The 27,752-nt window shown below is 35.1% G+C and overlaps 1 protein-coding gene across 1 annotated transcript in view; it reads left to right on the top strand.

The window, feature by feature from the left end:
- COL21A1 (collagen type XXI alpha 1 chain) overlaps positions 1–27,752 on the top strand; it is a 78,397-nt gene that overhangs the window by 17,447 nt on the left and 33,198 nt on the right. The window contains exons 4-17 of the mRNA XM_079299155.1: positions 1,765–1,933; positions 2,068–2,284; positions 3,606–3,779; positions 4,696–4,773; positions 7,068–7,076; positions 8,524–8,607; positions 10,678–10,740; positions 18,368–18,421; positions 19,348–19,401; positions 21,446–21,499; positions 22,344–22,397; positions 24,222–24,275; positions 24,354–24,407; positions 26,909–26,962. Coding sequence (XP_079155281.1) covers positions 1,765–1,933; positions 2,068–2,284; positions 3,606–3,779; positions 4,696–4,773; positions 7,068–7,076; positions 8,524–8,607; positions 10,678–10,740; positions 18,368–18,421; positions 19,348–19,401; positions 21,446–21,499; positions 22,344–22,397; positions 24,222–24,275; positions 24,354–24,407; positions 26,909–26,962 — 1,172 coding nt within the window. The remainder of the gene's footprint in view (positions 1–1,764; positions 1,934–2,067; positions 2,285–3,605; positions 3,780–4,695; positions 4,774–7,067; positions 7,077–8,523; positions 8,608–10,677; positions 10,741–18,367; positions 18,422–19,347; positions 19,402–21,445; positions 21,500–22,343; positions 22,398–24,221; positions 24,276–24,353; positions 24,408–26,908; positions 26,963–27,752) is intronic.

The raw sequence follows: 27,752 nt of genomic DNA, 5'->3' as shown, positions 1-27,752 counted from the left end.
CCTGCCAGAAGATTATCCAGAAGACCCAGAAAGGATCTACTTGACTGGGCATTTTTTATTTAATTCACCAATGTGCCACTGGAAAGAAAAAAAATGTTTCTTAATGTGTAATTTTATACATGCCTAATTTGTTTGGTTGGTGTAGGTTTGGAACAGTTATTTTGACCCTGATCCATAATAATGGCCCTCTTATATAAAATATTGTTATTTCTGCCTTTAGCTTTTGATTTTACACCAAATTTTTAATATTCTAATTGATGAGACCCTGTACTTGTTAGTATATGTGTGTGATTATCTGTAGTCTCTGTTAATTGTGATATGTGCATTATCCAGCTTTGCAATGAATGAGTTTAGAAAATAGTTCCATGATAACAATGAACACTTGAAGAAACCTGAAAAAAACCTGCTGTTACTCATACTTAATAGCATAAGTATGTTGGCTTTAATCAGTGTTTTGAGAAGAATAAGAAGAAAAGCTTTGTTTGACTTGGTGGTTTTTTTTTTCTTTTGGAAGTGTTAAGGAGGTAGGCATCTTAATTTCTAAAATGTGGGTAGAACTCTTGCAATTCTTTTTTTGTAGAACAGACAGATAATTTATTTTTAATTTGGAAGTCAGGTGTCATTTTGCTGTGGGCAGGAAAAGAAAACTAAGGGGAGTTTATGTGGCTTCTTGCTGCTGTGACATGTCTCTTAGGATGGATTGTCCTTTCCCACAACAGGTTGTGCAGAAAATGAGCAGAATTTTCTTAGAGCATATATATCCTGCCTCTCCCACCAGGATGGGGTGGCTTCTGACTGCCCTGGGGTTGGTTAGGAGGGGAGTCATGCAGTGTTGCTGATGTTATGAAAAGAAGCCTGTCTAGACTTTTGAGCTGATAAGTCTCTGGCACAGAGACATGAGTTTTCCAGCTCATGGCTGGTCCAGATGGAGAAAGGAGAACTCTCCACCCCTTCTTTGGAATGTATGCCTAACCTCTTCCCTGTCTATGAACTGATGCTTCTCTGAAGAAACAGTGGGAAATTAATCAGAACATTTATTAAAAACAGTTTAGCATCATTTTAGTAAAACAAAAAACTTTATTTTCACTGATTTGTTATCCCAATGTTTGTTTTAAGTTTCGCTGTCCTTCCTTTTTTATTTTTTTTTGTTTGTTTGAGACTACTTAGGTGCATTGTTTTTGTGTAAAGATAATTAACCAAGATAACTTATGCTTCCACTGAAAATATATCCCACACTGTTTTTCCAGTGAGAATAATTTCAACCAGATTTCAGTGTAACAGACAAAACAGCTCAGAGTCCATTTTGAATTAAATAAAATGAAAATATATTTCAGAGATCATTTTAACTGTCCATTTTCAAACTGATTTTATAGTTGGGAGGGTTGCTGAATTCAAGTTGTTAGTGCATTTTGGAAATTAACATCTATAATTTTATATAATTTTGGAACCATGCAATTTTAGAAATGAAATTCAATATATTTATTAGCCAGATGTTGTAATACCCTTTAACTACAATTAGTGACAATTCAAAATAGTGTGTGAATGTAATTGAAGTAAAATATGACATGTTAATATTCTTGCTTCATGTCCCTGAGGATCCTGCATACCACTTCTCTCATGTTGTGCTTAACTGACAGTTCTCAGTTCTCTTTTTTTTTCTTGAAAGGCAGATAAAAAATTAGTTGGGTGGGAGGCTACTTTTCTTGGAAATTTTAAGTCCTATTTTGGATTGTCCGTTGCATATATTACTTTTCTTATTTGTAGAATCTGTTTGTCCGACGAGAATTCCCGTGGCAGCTAGAGATGAAAAAGGATTTGACATTCTTGTGGGCTTAGGTGTGAAGAAAAAGGTTAAAAAGAGAATTCAAATATCAACCACTAATGCAAAAGCTTATGAAGTAACCTCACGTGTTGACCTCTCAGAATTAACAAGGTATTGAATTTATAAATATGCTTCTATATTCAGTAACATTTTTTTGTTTCTTTAAACGAGAAGGACTTATTTTAAGATTTATATGAATGTTCAATTATTGTCCTGGTTTTTTTCCACCCTTCCCCCTTATTTAGGAATGTGTTTCCAGAAGGTCTCCCTCCATCCTATGTGTTTGTTTCCACTCAAAGATTTAAAGTAAAAAAGACATGGGATTTGTGGAGAATCCTGAGTCTAGATAAGAGACCACAGATAGCAGTCACTGTTAATGGAGAAGAGAAAACATTATCATTCACTACAACAAGTTTAATAAACGGCACACAAGTTATTAGATTTGCTGCACCTCGTGTAAAGGTAAGTAGAATGTCACTGTCATGCTGGAATAATTTAAGTACACATTACTCCACTATTCCCCTCTTTGAGCAAACCAGTTTTATTGTTTTCTAGAACAATCTGAAGGTTGTGTTTCAGTCTTTCTTCAGTAATTTCTAGTGAAGTATTCCACTCAGCTGCAGATGAGGCAGAGGAATGGAGATTGAATGACCTTATTTTTGCATTTATAGCAGGAATATGTGCAGCCCAGAGATTGCCCTTCCTGCCACAGGGAGTATTATTGAAGTGAACAGGGAGGGCTAATTCAGCAGACAAAAAAGACAGGGAAGGATTTGCTGCTGGAGCACTTCATGGCCAAGTGGGTTCAATTTTTCTGGGAAGCAGAGGCCTGAATTCAAATCTCTACTCCAAATCAGGCTGAAGGAATTTTAAATATAAGTCCACAGTGAAGGAAGGACTCTATCCAAGGAATAGGTCTTAACTACTAAGCTTTTTCTAGGGAGAGGTATTTTATTCTTCTACTGAATGGAGAATTTTGGCTTTTTCTTTCCAAAATTTCTCTACCTTTTAATAATCATTAATAGGCAAAGTAATTTTTTATTTTTTTTAAGAAATGTTAAACTTATTTACTGAAAATTGTTAGACAATTCAGTTTCAAGTTAATAATCAATTTGTATTTATCTATTTATTGGAGCTGCACAGACAAATCAGTCTTGTTTATGCAGTCCCAAGTATCCCTGAACTTCACCATGAAAACACAACTTTCATGGCCTTTTTTTTGTTTGTTTTGTTTTGGTTTTTGTTTCTCCATGCTTACCTTACTATTATGGAGAACAATTATTTCATGGCTTTTTTAGACCTGTTTATCTCTAAACACAGTATAAGTGTCAATACACTCTTAATGAACATTTTTCTGAAAGAAACCTTTATTATTATTTATCACTTATCAATTTATCACAAGTACCAATTTTTTTCCACCACGATTGATGATCTAAAGTGTATGAGACATTATACTACTGTTGATAAATAGGCTTCTGGCTGCATATTTTTAACAAATACAGGTTTGAGCATGTTAAAGGTCATATAATTTAAAAAAATCTGTGTGAGTTATAAAGTAATTCTGAAATAGGGACTAATTATTACCAATTGTCGTATTTTCAATTAAAATATTATTTAGCAATACTTTATTTGCCTGTATAGTTTAGAATTATTTGTGTATAAAACTTACAGCCTTGATCATCTCAACCATTGACAGCAGTTTGATTGTTAAAGTACAGTTTTTTCATTATTTAAATCGAAGGCATTTTGTGTTAAACAGTGCTGTTTTCTTTATTTTTCTTAGACATTGTTTGATGAAGGCTGGCATCAAATTCGTCTCTTAGTAACAGAAGACTTTGTAACTTTGTATATAGATGGCCAAGAAATTGAAACAAAGCCATTAAATCCTGTTTTAGGTATTTACATCAGTGGCCTAACCCAAATAGGAAAGTATTCTGGGAAGGAAGAAACGGTACAGGTAGGCAAAAAAAACTACAGTAATTCAGTAATTCTGTTGTAGGTTAACATTGCATAGATGGCTTCTGTTTTCTTGGGCTTCCTCTTCTAACTTAGAGTAGATTGAAATTTAGAATACACAATTGTAATACTTAAGGGAGAATAAAAATGGTCAGGAGAACTTAGCACAAGTGATGTATCCTGTGTCATGGATGCTTGACTGGTCTCACTTATTCCAAGGACAAAATTGATGCAGCATGTTTGCCTGAATTTGTGAGAGTGTCTCAAAGTAGGGAATTTTCTCTACTTGATGTTTGCATATGATGTCCTTCCATCAGTGCATGGGTGATGCTGGCAAAAGAGGAAAATTTTGGTCAAGTTTCTTTCTCCTTGATTTGCAGATGTAGTTTATGCTAGAAAACCTGACAGTGGTTTCGTTTTTTTGGAATGTAGCAACAAAGGAGTACAGAAAAAACTTTTGTTTACCTGATGCCAGTGTTTTTATTCAATGCTTTTTAAAGATTTATATTGTATACTAAACACTAAGCATTAGGGATGCCTTCAGATGCTTCACCACAATTTACTAATCCTACATCTAATATGAGCAGGTCTGTGTAGAAGCATCTTCCCAGGTCTGTTAAGGTAAAGAGAAAGATTAGGCTTGCCTGTGCTATTAACTTGTTTCCTCAGTGATATTGGCAGCCAATGTAGTTTGTGCTGCCTGTGTTTGCAGGGAATACAGATGGTGATTTCTGTGTGTGCTTTTTTTTTTTTAATTCTTGGATTTATTATTTTTATTTAAATAATTCTGTTATAGTACATTTAATTGGCTGCACATATTCATCATTGTGAATAGCCTAAAAATATTTCTGTATATTTAATTGATTTTTAACCATAGTGAATGCACCTCTGAAGAGTGTTTTTGTCTTGAATTGCAGTTTGATATACAAAAACTACGAATCTACTGTGACCCAGAGCAAAATAATCGAGAAACAGTCTGTGAGATCCCAGGATTTGTGAGTATGATAGATAACCTTTTGAGGTCTACTTGGCATTTTTTTACAAATCACTGTTTAAAGCTGACTTAATCAAGTTTTAAAATAAATTATATATGTTGATTTAGCTGGTGCACACATATATTTGTTACCTGGGCAATATCAAGTGACACGAAGCTTGTCTGTTTTCAGCCTTATTTTCTCACAAAATTTTTTACAAACTGTTTCAATTTAGGTATTTAATGGTGTAAATTCGATATATATGAGTATAGAAGATTGTTAGAATTCTCCCCTAAAACTTCAGTTTAAGCATTATGGAATAATAAAACTTCTAGGTTTTTTCAGTATAAAATTCTCTAAATATGACTTTTGAACTTTTCTGATAGTTACTTATCTGATAGCAAGATACTCCTTGCTACTTGTCAGGTCATTTAATCTGTGAAATTTTGGTACATAGCCAGCAAACCTGTATTTCTAAATCACCTTCTCCCATTAGATATATCCATGCTGATAAATATCTCATTATCTGAAATGTTTCCACGATTTCAAGAACCACATTAAGTACAAGACAGGAATAAAATCAAGACTTTATGATTCATGTACACAATTAGCAAGTTTATGGGGACCCCTTGGCCCTCTCTTGGTCCTCTTACAGTTAATTATGCATTGAAATGTAAAACATATACAAACATATTTGGAAGCCAGTCATGACTGACAGAGCAGGATTTAAGCATTCAGTTCCCATCTCAAAGCATAAGCAAGAGGTTGATTTAAACATGCAGATTCAAATACTCTTTGGTGGTTAAAACAAACTGAGCTAAAGATTATCAGCTGCCAGTGTCTTACTGAGTAGACACACACTCCTCATGTTGTGATTTGATTTAGTATGTAATTTTGCTGGTTTGACAATAGAACCATTGAATATCCAGCATTCAGATTTTCTTTTTTGTCAGACTGGTGTGTATTGCCAGCTAGTCTGTTTTTCTTCTTTTTCTTTTGGGCCAGTGTCTCTACTGCATCCTTATCAGGGCTTTTTCAACTTTCAATCAAGCAACAAGTAGGTGAATGGATTATTAGCTGTTCTGAACTCTGTTTGTCAAGAACTAACAGGTGCAGGAGTACTTTTGTAAAATCAGCTTTAAAACTTGAAGAAAATAAAATACATGGCTATTTAACTGCACCACTTATCTTTTTGCTCTTTACAAATTAAAAGTAGGGTATGAAAAGTAATCAAATTGAAAATATTTTGCAATAAGAAAGCAAGCACTAAAAAGTCTCTCATATCTTATGTTCTCTGCATATTATCAAGGAGCTGGAGCCAAAAGATTGCTTTTTGCCATTTTAGTTTCACTGTCTGTTTTTTAAAATTAAATTTGGACTTTGCCCATGAAATTCTGGAGTCCTTCAGAAAATAAAAATTCTGGATGATCTTCAAGGAGGAATATGTGGTTTGTGGTTGTATTCTGTCAGTGTGGTTGTGTCAAAGTTCCAGAAATAAGCAGAGGCTTTGTGTACTAATTACAGCCCAAATTAATCCCCTTTCCCAGAGGTACCTAGCTGCATAGTAATTTTAGGCTCCTTCTATGATCCGTGGAAAATTAAAACTTTCTCTAGGGTTTACTTAAGCTGAAAATTGAATACAGAGGAGGTTCTCTGTGTCCACAGAGTGTGTATGAAATCTGCAGTGACTGTGTGCAGTAGAATACTCCTGTGGACAGTGCAGATCATCGTGGCTACTAAACTATTAAGACAGACAATTTCATGGTTGCTCTGCTCAAGTATTAGGAGTTGGATTGTTCTATGGTATTTCAGGTCCTGGAATAAAAATCAATTGATAGCAGACTCTAATGCAGTCACAGGAAAGTGAGAAAAAGCCAGCCTTGCCTCTGTGCTGCTCTGTGTTTTCCCAGATGCTGGATTCAGGCAGAGAGCAGAGATTTCAGAAATATTTTGGTACATTCTCTGACATGAATGAACAAGCAGAGAGTATTTCTGATGAGAAGTTACTTCTGGTAAAAGGTTTGACCCAAATCTAAACATTTAGCGTGCAAATACTGACATGGTTTAGTATTATATCTGCCATTGTCTTTTAAAAATTGCTACAGATAACTCCCATTGAAAGATCATTAAACACAGTTAACTAAATTAATTTCATAGGTATTGATACCATCTGCACATAAGTCTCAGAAAGTCTAAAATTTGGATTATGATTTCCTGAATGTTACAGCTCAGAAGTTTTGATAATGTTTCTAAATGAATGGATTTTCTTTTGTAAATATTGCTGTACTCTTAAACTGTGTTTCTTCTTGTTTCAGAATGGAGAGGTAGGCTCAATCCTAAACTACTCAAACTCATTTTAAGGTAGTATTTGACTTTTTATAAGCTTTTTAATATTCTAGGTAATATACACTTCATTTTCAAAAGGGGGCAGTGATTTGCAAAGCTTAAGAGTGCTGGACTTCCCTTGCTTGAACTCTAGTCAGTAGACAAATAAAAAATATTTTTTTCTGAAAAAACACATGTTTATTAGAATAAACGGTCGGATGTTTCCCCCCAGTTCAATTCAGTTGCTGCTATTTTCAGGGGGATGGGGGTATGCATAGTCAGGTACCTGTCACCTGCATTGTGATATTGGGAACTCCCTGAACAGGAGCTTATCTGAAGACTTAGTATGACAACTTCCCTAACCTTGCTGCAACTCCCAACTTGTACCATTGCAAAGGAAACATGGGTTTGTATTTTGGTCCATCATTTGACCCTGAGAAATAATTCCATTCAAGAAACATCTTAAAAAGTGTTGCTGTTTTAGCAAATATGAGTAAAATATATGGAAAGTTTTAGATAATAAATACAAAATCTTTCTTTTTCAGCTTGGATTATTAGATTTTTGCCTTTCCATAGGTTTAAGAACTTGTTTGGTTAGGGTGCATGAGTGAAAAAGAATTTACTGAATCTAAAGTCAATATAAAGATTTAGTACAATATACCTGTGACAGATTTGATTTAGTAGCTCTCCCCTTGCCTGCCTGAGTAAAGCACTGAGGTTTCATGTGGGGCTTAATGGTGAGAGGTAAATATCACAAAAAAAGAAAGAAATTCTAGAGGGTCATGTTATCTGCCAGGGTTTAGTGTTTAGTGCTGCAGGAAGCATGGTTTGGAGGAGGTCACCTGATGGTCTTTGTGGATGGACACTCTTGGGACCAGGACTAGTGACCTCTAGGAGTCAGTGGTAGCAGCTGTGTCCTGCCTCCCCTCAAGTAGCTTCATAGTTGGAACACATGCCTAGGAGGTAGGAGAATTGGGGTTTATCTTCTTTTCAGGCTTGCTACACAATAGCATGCCAATGGTTGGGATCATTATGCTGTACATATTATGTATTACATCATTTTACACATTTTTAAATTAAATTGTTGTATTTGAGAATTGATCACACTTGAAAGTATGAATATAGATATCTAGGAGAAGTGTTTTTCATGTTGCAAGATTTTAAATCATCAAACTATATGGCAAAATATTTGTGAAAAAACAGTTACAGGTATTAGCCCAATATTGGTACTTATTTTTTTTCCTTTTATTCTGGATAAAATGATTTTGTGCATGAAAACTATTTGGAGGGCAATATTTAGATAAGCAGAAGTTCCAGCTGAACAAGGGAGTGAATGCCAAGACCTAAGTGAAAGGCAGCCTGAGGAAAGTCAGCTTCACATAGTGATCCAATGTGTTTGTTGGCTGCTTTTTGCTATGTGCTGATGGCTGTTTTCACTCTTGCTAGTGCATGAATGGTCCCAGTGATGTAGGCTCAACACCTGCCCCCTGCATATGTCCACCAGGAAAGCAAGGACCTCCAGGCCCCAAAGTAAGTCTCTGTCCTGTCTTGTTGAGAGTATATGACCTGTGATGTTACACTGTTCATTGTTTGAAGATGAAATGATTTTCAAACAAAAGTCTTCTAATGGAGGGGGGTTTCTTCCTTCTTTGTAAAAGAATTAACTAGATGCTTATTGGAAGAGTTGCACATTAGCTGTACTGATGACCTCCTTTCTGTGTTGATGAAGAACTAAAGTCAGACCTAGACTTGAGTTGCAGAGGTCTTACATGGCAAACTCAGATGCCCAGTATTTGCTTTAGTACCTTTCTCAATAACTGTGCTAAGCAGTGTTTACAGAATTATTTGTAAGTGCAGACAAGAAAACCCCAAATCACTTGTCGTACATTAGGCAAATGAATAGAAACCTTCTCTGCTGTCATCATAAAAGAGGTTACAGTATGCTGTAGCTACCTCAAATCAAAGGGCTTCTTTCAAAGTGGAAAAGGTTTCTCATCAGGGAATTGAAATCTGCAACACAGAGATCATCGTTATTGTTTCATGTAATGAAATTTCTGTGGTCTTCTACCTTTTTTTATTCCCTTTTTACCATATTAGAATAAAAAAAGAGGGAGAGAGAATGAAGTATTTTATGATTTTGAAAGAATTGAAAACTACTTCCTCTAAAGTATGAAGGAGTATGAAAATTCAGAACTTGGATGACCTATACCTATTGCCTTATGTGCAATTTTCCAACTACAGTGCACTGCAATATTTGTTTGGGGATAATTGAATAATACAGGTGACAAGATTGTGCCTAACACAAAGGCTGCAGAAAGTGAAGAGGAAGCCAATTAATGACTGAATAGGTTATCTCAGTATAGTATTTATTAATTTTTGAATACTAAACTCTAGAACCATATGAATTTAAACTTAATTTTTGAGTTTGCGATATTAATGGAGTACAATAAATTGAATTAAATCAAAGCAATTTCACAATAAAAGTAACTGATATATTAAGCTTTTCAAGTTAAAATTTTCCCTGTTAAATGGCATATTTGAAATCAAATTTATTTTTGCTCAAATCCCAAACCTGGACTTTTTTATTTGGACAACAATATTCTGGGTAATTTATTGTTAGTTCAGCAAATGATAACTGTTAATGCTTTTCAAAAAAAACATTATTCTATATTCTCTTCCCCTTAGTTCAGCACTACATTTCTGTGGTTTATATATGAAATTATCTTTTTTCACAGTCACATTGAAAGCTAGTTTCCTGTTTCCCTTCTAATTCCTCCCTGTTTATAACAATCCTGCAGCTGCAACTAACCCACAGGTCTGTTGATGGTTCAGGCTGAAGAAATAAGTACCTACTTAACACCCCTGCAGAAGTAAAGTGGTTTAGAGATCAAGTCTTATTGGATTTTGCTGAGTTCAGATCAAAGCTGTTAGTAAAATAAACAGAGAAAGTCAATACTCTGGGGGGATATGTTGAATAGGATGTCAAGTTTCTGCTTTCTCACCATAAACATGAAGCTTTGGCAAGCAACCTTTCTTTTACTTTAATCTGATTGTAACAGTGATTATCAAAATAATTGCAAGGGAGGAAATCTGAAAAATACCTTTTTTGACAGCAATTCATGTGTGGAGAGTACTTAATCATTTTGCAGGTTTTAGTTTTGGCTCTTGCCTTTTAGTGCTTTTGTGTTAAGAATTAGGCTCAGCTAAAGCAAGTGAGATATTTCTTCAGAAAATAACTACTTCATTAATGAATTTTTATTAAAGATTGTTTATGTATTTGATAGAAAATGTTTCTATTTCTGTTCATTAAAGTGCTAAAAGACTAGAAAGCTTTTAAGTTGATGGGGCAAATTTCTGCTGTAACCAAGTGTGGACTCATTTGTCCAAGTACTGCACAAGAGGTTGGGGAGAAGTTGGCAAGAATTTTGCCCCCTAAAATCAGTTCTTTTTCACTGTAGGAATTGCTCCACAATAGCAGGTCTCTGGACTTGCTGAGACTGTTTTGTGGAATGTGTTAGGATTAAGGTGCTAATTTTAAAATACTCTTACAATTTTAATACGCTTATATGTTTTGTATGTTCACATGTTGCTTCTCCATAGGGTGACTCTGGGCAGCCTGGGAATCATGGCTATCCTGGTCTGCCTGGTCCAGATGGTAAGCCTGTGAGTACTAAAAACTTAGTCATATATTGTAAATGTAAAACTAACAGGAGAAAACTCTGGAACCATATTAATGGAACTCTGATACCAGATTGTTGAAATTTAGATTATTTTGTCTCCATTCTTTTGAAACTGTGAATGTCTTTTTAAGCACTAAGTGCATGTAATTATTGTATGTTTATGTGAATCATTTTTGTTTCAAGGTAAAATACTGTAAATATTAGATTTGGGTACTGTTGTAAAGCAGAGGACAAGCTATAAGTGCTCCTGTTGGTCTTTGCATTACTTTGCAGCAATTATGTTACCAACTTCAGTCTCTACTCCTTATGAATATGTTCACTAGAAAGCCCTTTGGGTCACCTAAAATCCAGTCTATTTTGTTTTAGGGCTTGATCCTTGGTTCATATAATTTCTTTGTAGGCTACCTCAAGAAGTCCATGAAAATATATAGATATACATGTACATTTAAAAAAAAAATTAGATATTTTTTGGTACCAGACTGATTCATTTGACTGTGGTGATTCCATTTGTAAACAGATTTAGTTTAACAGGGAGAAAATAGATGCTGAAAACAAAAAATGTAATAGTTTCTAAAAATTGAAAATTTACCTGTTTTAAAATATGGGACTTGTTATATTTAAAGCTGAACATGGTAACCCTGATGGTCCAGGTCCAGGTGAGCAGTGCATACATCAATTTGTCATCAGTCCCACAGGCAAATTCCTCATTTTCCCTGTGATATAAACTGTTTTTATACTTTTGCTGTTAAACAGCTTTTGATAGCTATTAAATACAGGGTTTTTTTGAACCAATGTTAGAGAAGACAATCTGAATTGAAACTATCAATGCTTTAAAATACTGCATTTTGATTTTTGACAATCCTGAAAATGCAGGTTTGAAAGTATTCTATGACAGGGAAGCGTATTTAATCAGAATATCTTTTCAATTGATAATTCGTGGTGGTTAAGCTTGTGAAGAGCAGTTCTGATCTCCTAGAAAAGACAGGTATACAAACTGTCTGAACACTGACTTGCATGGGGAAAGGTGTCCATCACAGTCAGTCCATGCTGATTTCTGGAAATAGATTGGTACTACTGATAACCATAGCAAAGGTGTCTTTAATCCAGCTAAGTCTGGTATTTTGAAGAGTAAAGAGATACCATTTAAGCTCTAATGAAGGTAGAATGGACTGGATATTGGCAGGGAAAATGTCAGTTTCTCTTCTCTCTTAACAAATAGATTAAGGCTTCATTTCTGAAGCATCTGGTCAGCTACAACAGCATTGTTTTAGAAACAATTTGTTATGACTATTTAATATTTTAATGAAGAGGTTTCCACTTCAAGGCTATTTATCTTCCCATAAGCACTGTAACCTGTAACAGCATGAATAATGAAGGAGAAATAAATTGATACTGTAGATCTACTGTAACTTTGTAATCTACGAGTTATGGCTTATTTTTTTCCTGTGAATCATAATGTACATAGATGTGCATAAGAGAGATTGCCAGAGTATCTCAGAATGAGAATCAGAAAGCTCCACTACAGGAGAAATTGTATCACTTTGCTGAAGAACTATTATTTAAAGTGCTTGCAGCTAAATCCTATAGCTTTATTAAATAAAAAATGCTTCTGAAATATCGGTTGTAGTTTTTGCATTTTTTCTTTGTAAGGACATAATTACAAACCAATTGGATCATCTGCACCTTTGGCCAGTACATTATTTTTCCTTACAGTAGATTCTCGGGTGCATTCCTGGCGACCTTTTTGCTGTGAATGGTGGGAGACCCTTTAGATCCACTGTGCAGGAAAACAGATTCCTCTCTCTGTCTTTTTCTTTCTATTTTTCTTTTGTATTTGTTAATACAACCAGCACATTTTGTGCTGTCAGTGATTTTTTTTTTTTTTTTTTTTTTTTTTTTTTTTTTTGTTTGGGGAAACTTTTCTCATCTGAATATTTTTAGTTTTATATCCCAGGGAACTCTGAGAAGCAAGCTTTTAATTCAGACAGCACCATAGGCTTACAGGTAGTTATATAGTCAATCTTGTTTAATCAAATGGCTTTTGCATGAAAAGCTTTTCCTGCACAGTCAGTCCTTTCTGTTCCCAAACACATTTTTATGTTCTTCTCTAAAGTCTTTCCAGTTTGCCGATCTGTTATTAATTTTCTTGGAACAGTATAACTGGTCAACAAAACGTTTCTTCTTCTGAGAAAGTTTTTAGGTATGCAATTATATTACTGTATGAAACTGATTTTAGAGTAAAACATCTAATAAAATTCAGTTTGTTGTTTGTGGGCTGACTAGATTGTTCTAATAATTAATGTTAATTTAAGTTCAGAAAAATTGGAAACAATTGCTATTAATATCTTCAGTCTTATCAGTACATAATTGTTCTACCTGATGTTATCCAGTAAGATTGTTAACTCTAACATTTGGGGAAGTGAACATAAACATGACTTATTTTCAGTAATTTCTTAACTGTTATTGTTTATAGTTTTGTTTAGATTATCTTTGTTTTTTCCCTTTAATTGCCACCTCTGTTTATATTCTGATACATAGAAAAAAGATCAATTAAAGGAACTTTCAAAAAGCCTGAAAGTGAGAAGCATATCTAATGAAAATATATTTTTTCAATAAAAATATAATTTAGAACCTGGAATTATGAACTTTCTAATAATGAGAAAAGCACTGATAAGTAAGTGCAAGGATAAAACCAATATTTGAATCTCAAATGGAACTCATTTTTATGAACATTATTAATCAGAAAGAAGAAGTTGGAGTGATTGCTGGCCCTGGAAGCACTCAGCAGCCTAACTGTGTGTTCACAAAGCCATTTTTTATTCCAAAGGATGCTTCGTATGTGCTGGTGAAAAACTCAATGTAAGGGGAAAAATAAATTATCAGAAACTATGCAGTGATCACTTGTGGTTAATAGATGTGATAGGTTATTAGGCTGCGGACAGAAATTTTAAAAACTCACCCATTTGTCAATTTTGAACTATGAACCATGCAGCTGGCATATCTGGACAATTTTAGAGTGTTTTATTATCTAGTTTCACTCATGAAAATTTGGAACAATTTGCCTTGTCTTTGCAGGATGTACAAGAAAATGAAACAAGAAATGAGGAAAAATAAGCAGTTTACAAAAGTAACTGATGAGACAGACTTTACTGATACAAGCAGATAGGGAGTTCATAAGGTATCAAAAGCCTCACATAATAAGTAATTTCTGATCCTTCCAATATGTGTTTTAAAAGATTATAGAGCATTATTACAGCTATATTACCTAGAGTTTAATATTTAGTGATCAACTGAAGGCCAAATCTTTCATGATGTATTTACTATAATAGCAATGATGAGCTATTTCAACAGTACTTCTGGAATAAAAGTGTAATAGTTTCATATATACATAGAATTCCCTGTGCTACTGGATGGCTTGCCTGGGATTTAAGTTGTTATAAAGTTGCAGCCACATTTCTCAGAAAACTTTCATAGTCAGGGTTGATAATTCAGCTGTGAAATGCTGCCCTCAATTCTAGGAAAATACATTTTCCTCAGTAGTACTGTGTCCTTGTATTGTTAGAGGAGATATTTCTGCTCTGCTGTGATACAGTCGTGTAATGCCTTCCCTGAGACCTGCAAGTCTGGAATGGGAGCAGTGCCTGATGCTGACTTGTGCTGCAGAGAGAGCTGTAGAGTTCACACAAAGATCTCATCACTGCCTGCAGCAGCTGCCAAAGGCCGAGGATTTGATAAGGATGAACATCTAAACAGTGAGCAGGAAGTTAGACTCCCTTGGTACATCATCCTGTCTCCCAATAGCCTGAAGCTTGGTAACTTGTAAAGCTGGATTTACAACTTTTTATTTCATGATCTTGATGGAGCTTTTTTCCTCTGTGGTATTTGAGAACATCATGTTTAGGTAAAATAGGGGCTCTGAGTTATGAAGGCCTTGGCAGATGGTGGAGTAGCTAATGGAGGAAAGTGTAATGAAATGCAGAAATAATAAACAGGGATACATGTCTGCATAGTTACAACAATTTCTGTTCTTTAAGATGGAATGCATTTTATAAAAAGAGTTTGAAGACTTGTCTCATAATGCTTTAGATAGTTGTGCTTTGAAGATTTTCTGCAAGAAACTACCACAAGAGGTCTGCGGACCTTTCAGGGTGTTTTCCTAACACCAAATTAAATTTTCCATTTGCAGTTGAATTCCATTATACTTAGTTACATCACCCTAAATAGTTTTTTTACTTAGTGTTTACAGTCCTTGAGTGTCTTTAGACCATTACTGTTGATCTCTGGTTCCTTCCTAGCCAAATTGACCTTGCTTACGTCTTCCTTTGTCTTTCCCAAGCTGTCCTGTGTTCATGCCTTTGTTGTTGATGTTGTTCATTGCTTCCTAAAGCTTTTCATTACAGGAGTGTGCCATGCAGTTCTCTTTGCCTTATCCATACATCCACTATTTTTACTTTTATTTTATCCTTAGCAGATGGGATATGCCTACAAATACTGTCTGAACTTCTGTTCTTTAGGTGTGCAAATGCTTTGAAAATACACTTCTGAGGGTTCCTCTGCTATTGCACCCAGAGTTCTTTGGAATTAATACTCATCATATGCCCTTCTTGATCAATTTTTTCCCTTACAGACAAACTAAGTTTCTTTTTCCAGTAAGGATGGTGACAATATTTCTAATTTTTTGTGGCTGTTATGTAAGTTCTTTGACCTAGGAAGTGTGTTCAGTCTTTTGCCTTAGAATAATATGCAAATTATTGCCATTTTATTTCAATTCCAAAGTTTAAGTTTATCTGTGATTTTTTCAAATGTCCAGCAAACTGGGACAAAACTGATCTCAAAGTCCTGCTGTTTATCGCTTTCCTTTTAAGGATTTTCAGGCACTAGAAAATGATCAGTACTGTTTTCACAACAGTAAACTGAGAAGTTAAATTTTGTCCAATCCTAAATTCAGATGAACTGCTGTAAAATAATAAATGAGACTATAAAGTGCTGCAGTGTAGTGCTGACTGACAACATTGATGGAACATTGTAGGTGGGATTCACTTTAAGACACATTCAGTATTTAAATGGGTACAGAGACACAGGGTGTCTAAATTCTCATAACAATCAACAGGTATTTAACTAATATACCACAAAAGGTATGAGATTTTTATGCTGTAAGGTATTTTGTCTTGCTCACACTAGAAGACAATGCCTCCCAAATATTTTGTGACACTCTCTTCTAACACTGTCTGTCTTAGGAGTCTCAGATGGTAGGAGCTGCCAGTATTTAGGCAACTGGATTCTAAACTCAATATCAAATTCAGAGTTAACTATAATATTTCTCAAGCTGTTTGTGTATCTTTTGAAGAGTTTATGAGAGAAGACCAAGCTCAGATAAAAAAATACTATTTTTGTGGCAAATTTAGTGTGTTTACCCTATTTGAAAGAGAACTTTCAGTCCTGAACTCATCAATTGAAAGGGAAATTTTCACTTCTGTCCCTTTTACATAAAATGGCAGCTATGGAACTGCTGTTCTTGCAGATATGTATGCATGTCACACAGGTACTCCTACTGAGGGCTTTGTGATTAGGGAAAGAGGATTTGAGCTGACTTTGGTGCAAAAAATCTGTAGGCATTAGCATGTAGATTGATGAACCATACTGTAAAAGGAGTAATGATACAAATATACACTATGAGTTTGTTTTTTTGTTTTATAGAAGGTGTTTTTTAACTTGACCAAACAATATTATTTGTACCAGATAATGATTTGAATTTTTGTGACTTTCTGTGAATTTCCTTCTGAATCTTCTCTTCAGCTTTCCATTGTAAGAAAACATTGACAATGTGTTTGATTTGTATTGAAATTACATTTCAATATTTAGCCCTGAGCTAAATATGCAGTTTTGTAAGCTGAAAACTCTTCTGCTGTCCTCCATTCATCCTGTGATTTTGAAATTCAGTCCAGCCAGGAAATTATCCTCTTCTATGTCTTCCTCTGCTCAGTTAAAGGGATAAGGGAAATTGCATCGCAGAGATCTAAATTATGAAATAAAATTTTATTTGTATAGAATTATATCCTACAAAAAGCTGTAGCATTTTTCAGAAGAAAAAATGGATAAACTTTTAGAGCATATTTTGATGTAATGAATTGTTTCATCTACCCAGGAGGACTATAAGCACTCTGGGGATACTGTATCATTTACAGTTAAAGATGATTTTGCTTGAACTGTCTTGAGCATTAGAAGTAAAATGCTTGATAAAGGATCCATGTATGACAGAGACCTAGAATTCTGTTTACTTCTATGTTAAACATTCCCAGCTGGCTCATCGGGCAACTGCTCAAATGTCTTTTGGGAAGAGGGCACAGCAAGGACTCTCTTGTATCTAACCCAGCAAATAATTGTAGCTCAATTTATTATTCCTAGGAAGCTCTGACTGATTTAAAGAAGAAATCAGACAAACACGTTACCTCCCTTGTGCTGAAAAGGTTCTATTAGTTCCTTTTTACCAGTGTGGAAATCACCCCAGGAATGTTTTTGCTGAGGTTTTAAGCTTGAAACCCATTTGGATAGGATTAATATTTCTCTTAGTTCAAATCAACATCAAATTCTAGGTATTTGAAGTTGGATAGCCTGTTTAATGGGATTTATCAAATTTAGTTTTGTCTGCCTGTTAAAATGTGTGAACCAAATAGACTCAGAGTATTATAGAACAATTTCTCTTCTTGCTTTGTAGGCTTTACTGAAAAAATCCTCTTGTATTTTTTGTCCAGCTCATTTTGCCCACTACAAGGACAATGTTTTTAAATGAGCTGTGTAAAATTCCTATTATTCAATAACTTGTCCCTCTTAAAGGATTATTTAAAGCCCTTGTTAATTTTGTGTGAAAACTGGCTATCTTTGCTGTACTGATTGAATCCAATTTACCAAGACATAGACATATATTTTGTTTTCTGTAAAGATTCTCTTGTTCTGCCAATGCTGATTTCTAACAAAGCATTCCTGACATTCTCTTTGTAATTCATGAATTATTTAGTATTTCTTTTTGTAGTCCCAGTCATTCAAATTATTTTTTTTATTTGTGTAGACTGTTATATACCTTCAAGTTCATAGCTAAGTGCTTAGTATCAAGAATGGAATTTTTATTATGTAGGGATATTATAAAACTAGCTGCATAATGTAGTAGAACATACCTTGTTTGTTAAAGCTGATTTCTGTAACTGGATACAAGACTTTAAAAGTCTTGGCATGTTTCAGCTATTTTTCTTAAGAGAGAGAGAGAGAAAAAGTGCGTCTACATATGTGGATTGATTTCTTTTTTCTCCAGTGGAAAATAAAACAATATGTTTATTATGCTCTTGTGTAACAATTCTAAAATAACTGTTTTTAGTTAAAGTCTAGAAGCTGAGAACTTCAGCTGCAGATATGAAAGCTTTTGAAAGCTGAAATACAAATCCCAGGTGTATGATTGTGATAGCAGTTGCTAAAATCTGTGACCTGAAATTACAGGGTTGTGACAAAAGTTCTCTAGCAAGCAGGAGGATTTTTGGTTTTTTTTTTTTTTTTTAATAGGTGTTTGGAAATTTGTATATGTTGCTTTAGAAAAGTCAAATCTTGGTTCTTTTCCTTAGGGATACCAGGGATCTGCAGGAACTCCAGGTATCCCGGGAACCCCAGGGATTCAAGTAAGTTTCTATTGCATTCTTAGAATTTGAATATCTGAGACAAACCCTGCCAAGTCTCTCTCTCAATCTCTTGTTTGTCATTGAGAGCTGAGGTATGGGGAATGAAGAGGGCTCAAGCGGTGTCATGAAATCAGGGGCCATCCTTGGGTGAAGTGCTTTGAAATTCACATGGCTTTGGGGTTTGTAGGTAGGCTGACAATTCAACTGCAGATCTAAGCAGTGCTAGGTAAATCCTCTAGAAACTGCAGCTTAGACATTTTTATCCCAATTGAGAAGCCAAACATTGGTTCCTTCAATTTTTCTGTAAATCACTAGCAGTAATCTGAATTTTTGTCATGGTGATGGATTGCCCACAATTCACACGTCCAAAACAAGTTTTCACATGAAGCCCAGATGGATGGAGGAGGATTCTTTTTCTTTGTTGTATTAATTTAGTAGTCTTTACTGAGAGTGTTGTGAGAAAATTGTGCTGTATTTTATTTATGTCATGATCCAGTCTGAATGATAGGATTTACTCATATGTGGAATTAATTATCTGAGAGCCTGCTGGGGCAAATGTGACAAAATCACATATGTAGACTGTCTGATGGGCTGTTCAAGGGAGCATCTCTGGGCTCACATGTTGACAGGCTGTGATTGTGATCAAGCTGGTGTGGCTGTGGGATGGGTTTTTTTTCCTGGAGTGGCCTTTGGTTCGAAGAAAAAATTGTCTCAGTGTTCCTCAGCCATGGATTATGATAGTGTGCCATGTTCGTGCGTGCTGGGTACACGTAACTGAGTTCTGCTTTTGTGTCCAGTCACCAAAATGTTGGAATCAGGCAGCTGACATGTTGGACTGTGGCCCATGTTGTGTCACATTTCTGTGTCTAATTCTGTAACAGATTGTATTAGTGTTTGAGCTGGTGTTCATTTCTTTCTCAATCCAGGGACCTCGTGGCTTGCCAGGTGTCAAGGGAGAGCCAGGAAAAGATGGGGCAAAGGTAAAAAAACCCAAACCAGAGTAATAGATAAAACAATCTTACAATTTTTGGTTGTACAGGTAATAGTATCAGTATTTTCACATGAGTGTTCTGTGAGAATTGTTTGATAAAAGGGTAATAAGGAAGATCTAACGATCCTAAATTTAAATTCTGAATCTGGCCCTCTTTATTTAATTAAGTTTATATAAGCTCTAGCACTGCCAGTACAACTTTATTTCACTGAATAACATATAGTTAGGAAGTGTATCTAAGTATGGGTGCCTGGAAGCACAGTACAGACATCTGTCAGAATGGTTTCTTTTTAACTCTTTTCACCCTTTTTCTGTTTAGGTGAGTATCCAGATGACTTAGGTAGGAATTCCTGGATGCCACTTTTTATCAGAAAACACTGACTAATTGAACCCAAAACTTTTTAGCTGAGGTGTAGCCAGTAGCTTGGAGACAGACAGATGTGGGAGCTTATATGTAACTGTATTTTGGTAATCAGGATTAACTTGACTCTGGATCTTCTGTACACACTGTGAATAAACTGCCCATTGGCTAAAGCCTTCTCTCACATTTCTGCCCTATGTTTAGAAATGTTCTAAGCTGGTTGTGGAGGCAATTATTTTGGTTTTGATTCATTAAAACTTCCAAGTCCCTTCAGTAAAACAAGTGCTTATTTTCCCAACAGATCTTAGAATTTCTTTCTAAAGTTCCCAATAAGCATGTAGCTAAATTTGTCACTGTTCAGCAGAATTCTCAAATTCATGGTTAGAACTGAAAAATTGCTTATGCATTCTGTGCTTTATTAAACTCAAACTCATTGATTTTAGAAGTTAATCTAATCAGTCAGAGTTGGGCTGTGTGTAGAAATTAAGATGCTGCTGATGAAAAACTTAAATTGCCTCACAGTGCTGGATTGTGACAGATAGAATATTTCCTATTGCTCAGTCTAGCCTTGTTTAAAATGTGCCAAGAAATAGGGCTTCCACCACTGTTTTAGCCAACATTTCCATTGTAAAATAGGTCTTGCCATTAAATTTTTTTTCCTGGAAGTTGTGCCCAAATTTTCATCTCTTTATTTAATCCCATTCCTTGTAACGTATCTCTAGTAGCTAATTTAAAATTGTTTTCATTTCCAAATGTTTTAGCTTGTCCAATAATTGAACCACCACTTCTGAGTAGAAATCAAGACTTCACTCTTTTTCATTAAGAATTAATAGATACATGAAGAGTTAAATATATAAATTTTGCTGATTTTTGAACTCTGTATTTGTTTGTTGAGAGATATTGTGATAGTATTAACCCACAAGTTGTCATTTCTGTGGTCATGTTCCTGCCTACTGCAAATATATGACACCTTTCCAAATCTGCTTAGGCATGGATGACTTTGATAAACTGCACTGAGACATGTTGTCCTTGTTTAATCCTTGTCTTAGAATTTGAAATTTAATGTGAAATAACTTTCTAAGCATGGTTTACTATTCTATGTGATTGGAATATATTAAACAAATTGAATTATATTGTTCAATATGAAAGATGGTATTAACAGAAAGAAAACATTCTGATTGTTCAAAAATTATTTTGTGATTATGTTTTCTTATGTGAAGTAGTCTACTGAACCAAGCAACTTGGATTGATTTTATTGTTTCAAGTCAAGTAGTGAGAAGTTGTAATTTATGATTTTGTTACTGCTCAAGGGAACTTGCAGACAAATTGTCAGTTAAATATCTTCAGTTATTTTTAAATACTTCACTCATCCAGAGTAAGCTGGGAGGAAATTTCAAAAGGTCATAAATTGCTGCTATTGAACCTCCATAAGACTTACTAAAATATTGCCATAATTTTAGTCTAAAATTTAGTAGTTAATGTTTTTCTTTTATGCAATGCATTTTGTTTAAAGATAAAAAAAACCTATCAGTCATCAGACCAATATTATGAAGTTCATACAGTGATACATATTACATCTTTCCACTATTTGTTCATCACGAGAATATGAATGTTGTTCTAGTATATTACCACTACTTTGATACAAGGATTTAAAATATATTTGCTTTTTCAGGGTGACACTGGAATACCTGGGTTTCCTGGGTTACATGGGATGCCAGCACCAAAGGTTGAAATTAAGTATTTCTTGTTGCAATATTCTGTTCCAGCTTGCCCTGTAGTTTAATTTAAAGGGTAAACAAGTCTATATACAATATTATTTTAGATCATTTGATGGATTGCTCAAAAAGAATAGATAGGAAGGTGATATTTAGAGAAGATCCATGCCATGGGACTTCATAACATAGATATCAAACAATGGAAACCATCTGCTATTTAATTTCTGTTTTGCTCTATGGGATTTTCTATTAATTTGAATTTTACTACTACTTAGGGGATTCTTCATCACAAATAAAAAAAATTAAAAATTTTAAAAAATTAAAAAAAATAAAAACAATTATATGATTTTCTTGTTATTCTACTTGAGTTGACAGCATTTTGAAGAACAGTTCTGAACTATCACAGTGAGCTTAGATCATGTGTGTGTTCCCCAAAACGATTTTCCCCATATTTTTGTTCTTCTATGTCAGCATTCAACTGAATTTAACTCTTAGTTTTACCAAAATTGCGTTTTTAACTCTTCAGATAAGATTTTCAGAAAAGGCCAACCCTTTTCAAAGAGCTGAATTTTCACTTAGGTTCCTGCCTATATTGAAGCAGTGAGAATCACAAAGTGCCTTCTATAGAAAGTAGAAGCCTTAAGCCAGTGAGCTGTGGATTGTCTCACCATCATGTTGGACATTTTGGCCTTCTCCTCTAGGAAAGCTGAGAAAATTCAGGATTTGCATTTAAGTCTTAGGTGCATTTTTTCTACCACATGGAACTCTTTGCCTTCTTTGTGTCTGCTGTACATGTATACTTTATATATATACTTCTATTTTGAAAGTTAACTTGCTCACATATGTTTTGTCTAGGGAGAAAGAGGTCCTAAAGGAGATAGAGGAGTGCCAGGAATATATGGAAAAAAGGCAAGTGACTTTATAAGCATAAATTAAAGTAAAATTAAAGCTATTGTTATCTCTGATGGGATCACCTAGACCAGGTGCCTGGTGCAACCCCCAGGCACCTCTCTCAATCTCCCTTCTCTTCAGTATGAGGGAGAAAATAAGATGGAAAAGCTTGATGGACCAGGTAAGAGAGATCACCTGCCAGTTACTGTCACAGGCCAAACAAGGCTACTCAAGGAAAATTAATTTATTAACAACTAAAATAAGTTTGGGTAGTGAGGAAAAAAAACAACAACCAACCAAAAATCTAAACCCCCTTCTTGTCCACCCTGCCTTTTCCCAGGCTCAACTTCTATCCTTCATGGGATAGGAAATGGGGAGCAAGGTAGGGTGGTCTGTAGTTGGACCCAAAACTGGTCTCTGGGCTAGAGAGGGTTCATGAATGAGGTTTGTCTTGAGACATATTCTCTGACCAAGACTGTTGGCATGGAGACCAAGAAGAGAAGGAGAAGGAGGTAAGTGAAAAAGAAAACTTGAGCTGGGAAAAGTTTTTTTAGGCAGGTTTTGTGGAGAACAGAGGTTGTAGATGGTTTTACACCAATGAATGTTGTGTTGATCTATAGTAGCCAATGAATAAAGTGTGAACTTTGTGGAGTGTATAAAAGGCAGTGGACTGTTGTAATAAACACTGTTAGCCTTCTGAAGTGTGGTGTGCCTTTTTGTATGTTGTGCCTGCTTCCACAGTGACAGTGGTCTTTATCAGCTCCTCCCTGCTCCTCCTCCCCAGCTCCAGGCCAGTCCTTCCCAAGGGCTGTAGCCCTTCAGGGCAAACCTGGCCTTGCATGGTTTCTCCATGGGCTGCACCTTGGCTGCCGCAGCTCCACCATGGCCCCCTCCAAAGCCTACAGGGGAATCCTGCTCCAGCACCCTCTTGTTGGTGCCTGCTGAGCTCTCACTTTTCTCCTCTTCCCTTATTTTGTTGGTGTCACATTTCTGTCCCTTAAACACATTCCCCACTCACAGTTGGATCCGGATGTGTCCGACTGGGGCAGTCCCAGTTTCCCTTCAAGGAGCTCTGCATTCCCACTGGGAGCCTGGGCATGGGAACCCCAGACAACATAATCTGTATTTTTATAACACACATATTCACAGGAATTGTAATTTTTTATTTACAGCTCAGCAAAAATGTTCACTGCTTTTACTGGGTATATTTACATTTACTGGTGTTGAACTCACGCTCTCATTATTTGGATGCTTTGAGAATCTTTTAATTCTGTTCATGGATCAGTGTAATTCATTTTCACATAACATGAAATGCATGTATTTTTGTAAATATGTCTACGGGGTAACCCAGCATATATGGGGCATATGAAATAGTTCTATTGCAAACAAGTCTATGTTTTTTAATACAGATGTGCATATAACCAAACAAGAGAGAGGGAGAGGAGTTAAGGGAGGGAGGAGAGGAGCGCATGAGTGAAGCTGATAGCGGATGGGAAGAGAGATGTTTTAATCTGGAATTTAAATAAAACAGAGAGTATAGTTTGGCCATCCAGTGTTAACAGCTATATTTTCACCTGGCATTATATTTTCTTCATGTGTTTAGACTCAGTCTAGAGTTTTAAGCAGTTTGAAAGAGGGTCTGTGTTAGCATTTCTGTAGTTTCAAGCATATTTTTCTTTATATACTGTGGCTGTAGTTAACAACTGCCTGAATTAGGAAAGAAACAGATCTTCTGTACTTTTGCAAAATAGGAACTGACATACATGAATTATTGGTTAAATATATTGAATTTGCACCATGAACATTGAGCACTACTTACTTTCCACTTGCTGTTTTTCTCAGGGTTCAAAAGGAGAGAAGGGTGATACAGGGTTTCCAGGAATGCCTGGGCGATCTGTAAGTTTTCTTAAGACAATTTATTTTTAGCTGTTGCTTGTTAATTTACCTGCTGATTACTGTTAAATGTTGCCACAGGGAGACCCTGGCAGAAATGGGAAAGATGGATTACCAGGCAGTCCTGGCTTCAAGGTATGTAGAAATGTGTATTAATATCTTGATAAAAATCTTCAATAGTGTTGCTTGTGGTGCAAACATACCAAGTTTATTCTTTGGAATATTACTGGAAATCAAAATAGTGTTGTTACTAGGAGCTGTGGAAGTTTACTGCAGCAGTGAGCAGTCTTCATTGTTTTAAATTTTTCTGGGAGCAGAGGCAAAGCTTTTATTAAGAATGCATTAGTGATTATTAGAGATTGTTTATACAATCTCTGTTTATATCTCCCTTATCCTTTTGTGTTTCTCTAACTGTATGATTCTGTTAAAGAGATTTATATACAAACATACATTGGAGAACATAATTGCTTTTGAAGGGAAAATTAAGGGAAAGTACCTTCAGTTGGATTAATGTTTTTGTATGTGTTTTTATTCTCTTCACTATGCAGTGCTCTTCATATCTAATGTAGAACAGTTTTCCAAGTCAACTGAGTATTTGTCTACTGTAAAAAAGGCAACAGGATCTGGTATTTCTGTAATATATTGCAGTCTGTGAGCTCACTGGATGTTTTGCTTGCCAAGTTGTTGTTTGCACTGTTCTAATTGTGAAAACATAGACTTCAGTAGTATCAGTTTTAAGTTCGCAGGGAAAAGATTTAAAAAATATGTGATGTAAATGCACAGTTGAATTGATCTAAAGAAGTTTTTCAACAGCAACTTTGTTCCTGTCAGGTTTATTTTAATAATAATGAAATTATCTAGGGCTGCTCAAGATTAATGTTACTTCAGTGTCCAAAACTGCAAGTGTACTTCTGAGTGCATTTGTCTGAATTGGTATTTCTGTAATTGGAGATCTGGATCTTATATTTTGTGACCATTCTTGTCTAGTGCAGCTGGGGATGTAGCTGGCATATCTGTGACAGCTGCTGCAGCAGGGACATTTTTAGAGACCCAAAACCTTCCAGGCAGCAAGCTGTCCAGGGTGATGCCAGTGGAGTCTGGAGAGTAATGCAGCTCAGAGAAGGCAGAATTGTAGCTATCAGTTTAGTTGTGCACATAAAAAGCCCCTGGTGCATTTGAAATGTGTTAGTGTCCAAAACATCCTCAGGGAGCTGAAAAATATGACCTAAGTCCTATGGAAAGCCAGTGCCTTTCTGGAGTGGGAGTAGACAAGATACCATTGGGAATCTCAAATATGACCAAATGTCAGTGTGTGGGCAGACATTCCTGGTGTCTGGTCAGCTGAATCAATTCTCCATCAATTGTCCAGACTACACCTCTGTTATATATGATATGAGCTTGGTCACCTCCAGGAATTTATTTCAAATTAAGCCTCTCTTATTTTGCATATATATGTGTGTGTATGTATATATATTTGTACACACATACACATACACAGATATCATTGCTAAATTGGAGGAGAAATTCCTGGTACTTCAGAATGTAAGAAAAAATTAGGTATTAGATTTTTTTTCTTCTCTGCTATTTGATACCATGAATGGGTAATAGACACAGTTAACATTGACATAAAATTTTAACTGTCACTGGTGGCACTTTAGAGTGAAGCACTGTGTTGCTAAAGCATGAATTTGGAGGATACTTTCATATGTTTTATGCTTGTTAGCAATATACAGATAATTCAACATATTGTGTGAATGTGTGTACATTTAAACTGAAAGACGTTTTCTGGACTATTTTCCTTATTATTGTAGTACCAAAATTATGATGTGCTCATTAGGTTTTAATAATTTTACAATATAATAGTTAATAGAAGCCATATTTTTCATTCAAACATTTTGCTACCCTGACTTCAACATCTGCTTGCTATAAAACATTGCTTCATTCTGGGTCTGTAATCAAATTCAAAACAGTAACAAACAGGCTGTCTTTGAAGGAAATTTCTGTTGGAAATTTCCTGGTTTTTTACAATATTCATTTTGGGAAAGAATGTGGAAAAAACATGGCTTGAAACCCAGATGCTACCCATTGTTGCTTCAGTCCAGCTTTTATAATTTTAAGTTAATTAGTGCCAGATTATTTTATACGTGTGTGTGTGTGTGTATCTATCTACATCTATATCTTTTTCTTTTTAAATGTGATTTTATTTCTGGAATTATTCAAATTTTCAGAATACTTTAGTATCATACATACTTTGATAAATATTTGATCATTTGTGGTACTGCTGTATTATGAACTACTTTGAAATTTTTTTTCATACAGTTATTTATACTAACAATTAGACAGTAACAGTCTGTTAATGTTTATGCATTTTTTTCTAACAGAAATTGCTGTTCTGAGTGAAAAGAAAATTTTCTTTCATTCCTTTTTGCAAACTGTTTGATAGCTGTCAGACACAATGTGAGGGAATATTGGATTGATGACACTTCTTGCTGTGTCTTAAACTGTTAAGAAATCTTTGGTGAAGTCTCAATCTGTATTGGTTGAAATTTTACTTAGATTAAAAATATTTACTATTTTAAATAATTCTTTTATTATGCAAATAGCATTGTTTTCTTAAGACTTTTTTTATTTTAAAGGGAGATGTTGGGCAACCTGGATCTCCAGGCCTAGAAGGACCTCGAGGAGAGCCAGTGAGTGATTAAAGTGATATGTCTATCCTTATGTACTGATTTCTTAGTTTTGTTGGGTTTTGGTTTGGTTTGGTTTTTTTGTTTTTTTGTTTTTTTTAAGTTAATAGCTATTATACTTCATGTTTAATTCATGTTGATTTGGATTGGTTGATATGCCCATTTTCTAAAAAGTTCTTGTTTATTTTCTGGTGCTCATCTTTAAATTTTATTTAATTAAAAGAAATAAACAGGCCCTTAAAGTCAAAGATGCCTTAAAAGAAAATATTCTTCACCATATTGCTGTTGTATATACTGATATATATCTATGTATATATATATATATATATATATATATATATATATATGTGGTATAAAATTGTGTCATTATTGACTTCTGTCCTGTTCATGTTGTAGTATAGTTAGATATTATTAATTAATAACTTGAGGAAAGATTCTGGATAGGTCTAACTCTCATTTCTGCTACATGGTGTATCTCCTTTCAGATACTTGTTAATCACACTTTTAAAGTCTATTTTTTCACTATGTACCACTGCCCTTCCTTTGCCCAGTTTTCCTGGCCTTTTACTTCCTTGCATCTTGCACCATATTGTCTGCATCTCTGTTCTTCTTGCCTAGCTGGGGACCATGCTGCTTCATTTTTGCTTTGCCTGTCTCCAAAGGTATTTGGGCAGCTCATTTTATCTCCTCCTAATATCTGATAGCTGGGCTTGTCCTCCCTGTGTCCTGGTTTGGCTCTTCCAGGCCAGCAGAGTGCTTGAAGCAGAGGAGCCAAGGTAGCAGCTTTGAGTGC

The sequence above is a fragment of the Erithacus rubecula genome, assembly GCF_903797595.1.
Source record: "Erithacus rubecula genome assembly, chromosome: 2".
Taxonomy (NCBI): Eukaryota; Metazoa; Chordata; class Aves; order Passeriformes; family Muscicapidae; genus Erithacus; species Erithacus rubecula.
This window is presented reverse-complemented; position numbering and strand designations above follow the sequence as displayed.